At 67.8% G+C, this 7,161-nt stretch overlaps 3 protein-coding genes across 3 annotated transcripts in view; 1 reads left to right on the top strand and 2 right to left on the bottom strand.

The window, feature by feature from the left end:
- The window catches only part of MNEG_11189 (hypothetical protein), a gene marked incomplete at both ends in the record, with an annotated part of 2,304 nt that extends 675 nt beyond the window's left edge, over nt 1-1,629 (bottom strand). Inside the window, 5 exons of the mRNA XM_014040340.1 lie at nt 92-218; nt 516-568; nt 801-914; nt 1,138-1,446; nt 1,600-1,629. Coding sequence (XP_013895794.1) covers nt 92-218; nt 516-568; nt 801-914; nt 1,138-1,446; nt 1,600-1,629 — 633 coding nt within the window. The remainder of the gene's footprint in view (nt 1-91; nt 219-515; nt 569-800; nt 915-1,137; nt 1,447-1,599) is intronic.
- A 387-nt stretch (nt 1,630-2,016) lies between these two features.
- Nucleotides 2,017-4,987, top strand: MNEG_11188 (hypothetical protein; the record flags this gene model as incomplete). The annotated part of the gene is made up of 7 exons (XM_014040339.1): nt 2,017-2,114; nt 2,258-2,316; nt 2,623-2,705; nt 2,999-3,088; nt 3,303-3,365; nt 3,704-4,376; nt 4,947-4,987. 7 exons carry the CDS (start codon nt 2,017-2,019, stop codon nt 4,985-4,987), a joined length of 1,107 nt encoding a protein of 368 aa, XP_013895793.1.
- A 573-nt stretch (nt 4,988-5,560) lies between these two features.
- MNEG_11187 (hypothetical protein) lies at nt 5,561-6,524 on the bottom strand (the record flags this gene model as incomplete). The annotated part of the gene is made up of 3 exons (XM_014040338.1): nt 5,561-5,953; nt 6,289-6,339; nt 6,432-6,524. The coding sequence occupies 3 exons, from the start codon at nt 6,522-6,524 to the stop codon at nt 5,561-5,563; spliced, it is 537 nt and encodes a 178-aa protein (XP_013895792.1).
- Between the last annotated feature and the right edge of the window lie 637 nt (nt 6,525-7,161).

Below are 7,161 nucleotides of genomic sequence, written 5' to 3'. Positions count from 1 at the left end.
AGCCCCGCCCGCCCTTCGAGCCCGCAAACTCCCTCGTCCCAAGAGCCGCGGGCACGCCCTCTCCTGTGACCCGTTTGACCGTTTGACCCACCGACTTCTGCCGCTGCTTCCGCAGCTGCGACACTGCCTCGATCTGCCGCTTCTTCTCCGCGGCCCGCTCCCGCGTCTTCTGCGCCTGGACCTGCTTGCTGTACGCCTTCTGCTCGCGCGCCTTGCGCCTGCGGCGGCGGGACGGGTGGATCAGATCAGGGGCGCGAGGGCCGGGTTGAGAGACGCATGCAGCTGGTTCTCGCTTTGACAGCTGGGTGGGGGCGGTGGTCGGGCTGGTGGGTGGGCGGGATGGCACCCGTGCAGGGGCACAAGCTGATTCCCCCTGGGCAAGGGCCGCTGGTGCCGCGCGGCGGCCCGCTGCGGACGCGAGGCGGCTCGCCGCGCGCGTCGCGTCTCCCCCGCCGCATGGGATGGGCGGACCCCTTCGCCTCCAGGGCCAGTAAGGCCGCGGTGTGTGCGCGCACCTCTCATCGGCCTCCTCTATCTGCTGCTGCTCGTGCATGAGCCGATCCTTCACCTGCGGGGGTCAAGGCGCGCGGGGGGCGGCGCGCGGCGGCGGCTTGCGAGGCTGCGGCCCAGGTTCAGCAAGCCATGATACTGAGACTCCGAGGCGCTGCATGCTCACTGCAGGATGTCGGCAGACATATGCATACATACACATGCGAGCGCACGCGCACACACACACACACACACACACACACACACACACACACACACACACACACAATTACACACACACACACGCCCACCTTGGCCATGTGCTCATCACTCTTCACCATCTCAGCGTAGTAATCCGCCGGCCTGTGCCACGCCACCCCCGCCGCCTCGAACCGCCGGATCGCCTCCGCCGCGGCCCCCATCGCCTGCCGTCCCGGGATCAAAGCGGCGGCGGCAGCAACGCCCGAGTCAGCAGAGCCACCACGCGGGCCCAGCCACGGCGGGCTGGCGCCAAGAGGGCTGCTGCATGGCGACCACGCCCGTGATTTGCTGCATGCTACCCGAGGGCGACCCACCCGCCTGCATGCGGCCCCATGCGAAAAGGATGCAGCCCCATGCAATCAGGGGGCGCCGGCCATGGTGGCACACCTGGTTGTAGAAGGCCAGCTCCCGGCCCAAATCGTCGTCGATATTGTCGACCTGGGTAGCTTCCTTCGCGGTCACCGCCTGCGCCTCCTCCCAAGGCGCGTCCTCGCCCCAGGCTATGTCCTCGAGCTTCTCGTGCAGGCCGTCCACGTTGTAGATCGGCTTGCGCTTGGCGGGCGCGCCGGGCCCGTGGGCGCCCGCGCCGGAGGGGCCGCCCTCGCCGTCCGAGCCGTCCTCGTCGCCGCCTTCGGAGCCCGACGCGCCGCCGCTGTCGCTGTCGTCCTCGCCGTGCTGCTGCATGGCTTCGAGCTCCTGGCGGAAGATGGGCGGGGGCAGGCGCTGCGCTCGGGGAAGCGAGGCGGGAGGGCGGCTGCTGCGCTAGGGGGGCGGCGGGAGGGGGCGCGGCGGCTGGTGTGCTGAGCTGCCGGCAGAGCGGCGATGCGTGCTCGCAGGTGCTGAGCACACCTCATCCGAATAGTCTTCACTGTCCGACATGCTGTTTATCTCTCGTGAGCGCCCACACACGCGCTGGACGACCAGTGCTGGGTGCTGCAGAACGGGTGCCACGACAGGAGATACGCTATAAGACGCACTGTAGACACAATCTCATTCTTTGTGTAATCGTGTGCACTCTCGTACCGTATACAAAATTCACGATTGTGTTGATACCTGTTGGTCTACGATCTGACTCGCTCCTCGATCAGACTCACTCCCGCTGCCAGTGACCCATCTCTAAGACTGCCTTGGCGTCTAACACATGGTTTTCATCCCATCATCTTGATCGCTTGAGCCCTGCATGCCACTGTAGCACGCATCGGCCGCTGGCACAGCAGCGACAACACCGCGGCCGCTGCGCCGCGAGCAGTCCATCCCTGCTGAGCGATGGAGCGCGCCGCGTCGGCCCCAAGGCCGCAGCCCCCTGATGAGATAGCTGAGCTGGCGACTCTGTACCCGCCCGACCAGTGGCTCGAGGCTGGCAGGTGGGGCAGCACTCGCGCACAGCGCCGCGTTCCCCACACATGCATGCCGCGTGAATCCCCATGCACGCCGCCCGCCGCCCGCTGCCCCCGGCCCTGAAGCTGCCACGCTCCCGGTCGCGCCCATGCCATCCTTTTGCGCGCAGCACCGTGCCCGTCCAGCTGGCAAAGCTTAATGAGGAGACTCGCTGCCCCATCTGCTTCGGTGAGGCGCCGGACCGCGCCTCACAAAAACAGCACCGGGGACCGCTCTATAGGGTGGCCCAGGCAGCAGGTCTGCCCCCACTGATCTGACGGCTGAGTTCAGCCTTCTACGTTGCTCGTCGACGGCGTCGGCGCGGCCGCCGCGCGGCAATGCGGCGGCGCCCCCTCAACTCAGCGGCAAGTGCTATTTCGCACGGGCCTGCTCAAATCAGCGCCTCTTGACTATCTACCCGGTGGTCGCGGCTCCAGCCAGTGCCCTCTGATGGGTGCCTACCCGCCTTCCGATCCACCCTCTGCGGCGGCCCAGGCAAGATCAAGGCCGCGCGCGTCTCGATGGTCTGCCTCCACCGCTTCTGCTCGGCCTGCATCGAGCAGTTCCTCCGGAACCAGGTGCGCCGCGGTGACGTCACATGACGTCACCTCATGCAGCGAGGCACATGACATGCCATCACGGCACGCCGGCACCAACTACCACCTTTCCGGTCGACGGCGTGCAATGCCCCACCCCCTTCCCTTGCCACACGCTGACGCTCTGCTCGCCGATCCTCATTCCTCAAGCCTGTTTCCCTCCTGTTTTGCACCTCCCCCTTCACTTAAAATACATCATGGTGCGTTCCCTCCGTCATTTACATCATGTCAATCTTGTGTTTGGCGTCAATCATGCTTCATCAAACGGCCCACAGCCCCAGGTGGAGGGCAAGGAGAAGAAGGACCAGGGCAAGGAGTGCCCCGTCTGCCGCGCACACCTCGGCAGCCGGCGCGCAGTCAAGCCGGTGAGGCGGGCGCTGATACGCGGAGGCGGGGCCAGGCGAGGGGTACAGGGTGGTGCGGCCAGGGGCAGCGCACGCAGTGGTTTGGAGGAAGGGCTGCGCTGGCTCCCCGCTGTCGCGCGGCTCTCGGCGCTCACCCTGCGTGGTACGGGCTTGCTGCGGCGGTGGCAGCCTTTGACCGGCATCCGGCTTGCGTTTAACCACTGGTGGACCGCAGGATCCCGTGTTTGACCGGATCATCGCGGCGCTGTATGGAGACGTGGAGGCTTACGAGAGCCAGGTCAGATCACGTGCAGGGCGGGGACGGGGCAGGTTTATCCGCCGGCCAACGCAGCCCGGTGAAGACATGCACGTGCTGCATGTTTGACTTCTCCGCGAGCAGCACTGCAGCTGCGCAGCCGGCGGCCCACCCCGCCCCACAATGCGAGGCGGCACAGCGCACGCATTGTTAGCGCGTGGGTTGGCCTGCCAATGCGCCGGCAGGACTTCCCCTTGACACCCTGGGACCCCTTGCGGGGCCCGGCATCATCACTTACTTTTTTGAGGCACGGCCTGCCTGCGTGGCGCCTGCCAACGCATCTCTTCTCGGGCCCGCGGCAAAACCCTGGCAACTGACAGGAGGAGGAGCAGATCGCCGCCAGCACCGCCAAGCATGCGCGCGAGTGGTCCGAGCAGCTCGCGCGCCTGCGGGAGGCGCAGGCCGCTGCGCGCGCGGCCGGCGGCGGGACGCCTCTGCACTTGGGGGCCGCGCTGATGGGCGCCTCGAAGCGCGGGCTGCCGGACCCGACGGCGATCAAGTGGGGCGCCAAGCGCATTCGCAGCACCCCTCCAACAGAGGGTGACGTGGCGGCAGCGGCGGCGGAAGTGGGGGGTCGGGTGCCCGCCAGCGTGCAGGGCCGCGGGCGGGGGCACAGGCACGGAGGGGCAGCGGCAGAGGAGCTCCCGCAGGCAGGGGGCCCAACAGTGCCGCCTGAAATGGGGCAGCAGCAGGAGCAGCAGCTGGAGCAGCAGCTGGAGCAGCAGCTGGAGCAGCAGCAGAAGCAGCAGGAGGGGGAGCAGCGGGAGCAGCAGGAGGGGGAGCAGCATCAGGGGGAGAAGCGGCAGGGGGAGCAGCGGAAGCAGCAGCAGGAGCAGCAGCAGCAGCGGGAGGAGGAGCGACTGGAGGCAGGCGCAGGCGACGCAGCAGGCGGAGCCCTGGAGAGTGCCGCCAACGGCGGCCACGGCCGCGGGCGGGGCCGAGGCCGAGGCCGGGGCCGGGGCCGGGGCCGCGGGCGAGGGCGCGGCGCGGTAGGTGAGGCGGCGCACCAGGACGGCTCGGAGCCAGGTGGCAAGCAGCTGCCGCCGGTGCACCGGGCAGGTGGTGCGCGGCAGCATCAGCATCAGCAGCAGCAGCAGCAGCAGCAGCAGCAGCAGCAGAAAAAAGAGAAGCAGCAGGAGCAGCAGCAGCAGCCGAAGGCAGGCGAATCAGGAGGCGGTCCGCAGGTCGCCAGCGGCCGGGCTGGGCGGGGGCGCGGGCGGGGGCGCGGTCGCGGTCGCGGCCACGGGCGCACGGGGCCAGAGGCCGGAGCGGCGCAGCAGCAGCCCCAACAGGCCCAATCAGAGGAGCCGGCGCCTGCACCTCTGCTGCCACCGCCCGTGGCGGCCCCGAGGCGCACGCGCCAGCACCAGCAGAATCAAGGGGGGCGCGGATGACTCCCCAGCTTTCCCCCCGCGGTTGCTGTTCCATTCCCGGCTGGCTGGCCCCCCATGTTTCTTCTGCGGATTCTTGGCGCTGGCGGCAGCCGGGGTCCGGCTCCTGCCCACGTGCGGAAGCCGCCGAGCAGCTGCGGCGCGCGACGGCTCGGCCCTGCGGGCGCTGCAGGCGCCACAGCAGCCGGCAAAGCGCCGGCTGCGACGCGGTAACAATGTCAATCGAAACTGGCTTTTACAACGAGCCACAGGGGCGGAGTGCACCGAGGATGCTGATGCAGGACGGAGTCACTAAGGAAGATATCAATAAGCCAAAGGCAACAGGGGCTGCTCTCAACCAGGGTGTCACCCACAACAGGTGGGGCGCCGCGCCCACCGCGACGCGCCAGCTCGCTATCAGGGGCACTGGATCGCAGGGCCGCCTGCGATGCAGGAAAATTTCAGATGCCACCACCCCCAATGGTGGTCGGCTGCAGCTAGACGGTATGAATGGAGAAAGAAACGCGGAATGCAGTGCAACAACCACAACCATCAAGCCTCTGCGGTGAAGCTGCAGCGCCCAGCTGGGCCGGGCCGAACAGATGGCAGCGTCGGTCGCGGAGGCACCACCCCTGGTAGGCTGCGCCTCGACGCTGGCTCGCCTCGAAGCCGAAGCGGGGCCGGCCGCGCCGCGCGGGCCCGTGCCTGCAGCAGGGTCGGCGACGCGCCGCCGCACGGTGGACAGCACTGCTTGCAACGCCCAACCAGCTCCCTGGCCAGGCTCCGATGGGCCCAAACCCATCCGCCCTACTGGCCGCCGCCCCGCCACCGCTGCAGCGCCGGATGCCGCAGCGGGTTGGCGACCCGCCGCCGCGCCTCCGCGACCGCCGCGGCCGCCGCGCCGAGCGCGCGGTCCGCCTCCGCCGCGTCCGCCTTGAACCGCTGCGCGTCCTGCCTCAGCCGCTCCAGCCGCGCGGCCGCCTCCGCCGCCTCCTGCTTTGACCGCGCGGCGGACTCCGCGCGCTGCTGCTGCTGCGCCTCCAGCTGCTGCACCTGAGATCTGAGATCGTCCAGCTGGGCGGAGATCTCCGAGGCCGCGGCGGCGTCGAGATCTGACTGCTGCCTCAGGGCTGCGATGAGGGCCTCGGTTTCTTGAGAGTCTGACTCAGCGCGGCGCGACTTGCCTTGGAAGACGAAGACCTGTCCCCAGGGTGCCCCGGTGCAAGCAGTGCGGGGGCGGCGTGTTGCGGGCGGCGGTGCGGCTGGGCTGGCGGGGGCGGCGGTTGCGGGGGGTGTCCCACAGAGCAGCAGGACAAGGGTGCTGCCAACCGCAGGGCGAGCGTAATGAACGAATTGTGGTTGTAGGTTTGAGGCTGCCACAATTTCGCCAAAAGAATTCTCATTGAGGCGAGTCATGTCAACAGGGTGCCGCCCTGCGTTGCAAAGCAAGCTGTGCTGGTTTTGGGAGCCACTGCAAACCCCCGCCTCCCCCTCTTCGTCCTCCTCCGCTCCGCAGTGCCACCCCTCGCCCGCACCTTTGTTTCAAGGTCCTCCCTCTCCTTCTCAAGAGATCGGACCACTCCCGCCTGAAGTTGGTTGAAGCGGGGCCGACACGCGTCAAGCTCGGTCACGGTTGCAGTGAGTGCGGCAGCAGCGCAGGGGCCGCCACCCAGCGCACCTGGGAGGCGTAGTAGGCGCCATAGCCAAGGCCCAGAGCCGCTGCTACCGCTCCGACGGCCTTCCTCGTGCCCGACGCAGCAGTGGCTGCCATCTGAGGGCTCGCGAGACGGGCTTTGCTCACAGATCTGGCGCGGCGAGAGCGCGTCTGTGACCTGCCAGTGATTTTCACAGGAATCAAAGGTCGAAGAATACATGGCGACCAAAGCAACAAGCCTTGCAAGTCGGTTCGGCCGGGCGCGGGTGCGGGTTACAATAATGGCCTGGGTGGGACAACCACCCCGCAACTGTAACGCATGAACGTCAGCAGAGAACCGTCGATTGATCTGTATGTTTTATACTTTCACTAATCGGCCCTGCTTTCGCGCCTGCCATGGGCCAGGAGCCACGATCGTGGTGGCACCTGCTTTTCTCGAGCATGGGCCGAGGCGAGCAGCTGAAGTATACACCTCTAGAGCTTGATGTTGAGACCCAGCTTGAGAAGTCGAGCGGCGGCGTGCTGCAGGGGTGGTGAGTGTACAGCAGTGCGCACCAGCAGCAGCAGCGCGCGCTCGCTTGCCGCACCATAGAGAGCGGCACCACACATGCATGGGGGTTGAAGCTCGATCTCATAAGAGCTATTCCAGGGTCAGGTCAGGCATGCATTATAGGTGCTGCCGCGGCGCCGCAAAGCGCAGCCAGCCCTGAGCAGCGCTGGCTCGCGCGTGAGCGGCGGGGGGCAGCAGCCCCCC

Source organism: Monoraphidium neglectum, assembly GCF_000611645.1.
Source record: "Monoraphidium neglectum strain SAG 48.87 unplaced genomic scaffold scaffold02631, whole genome shotgun sequence".
Classification (NCBI taxonomy): domain Eukaryota; kingdom Viridiplantae; phylum Chlorophyta; class Chlorophyceae; order Sphaeropleales; family Selenastraceae; genus Monoraphidium; species Monoraphidium neglectum.
The sequence above is the reverse complement of the archived record's forward strand: the minus strand, read 5'-3'. Positions and strand labels throughout refer to the sequence as shown.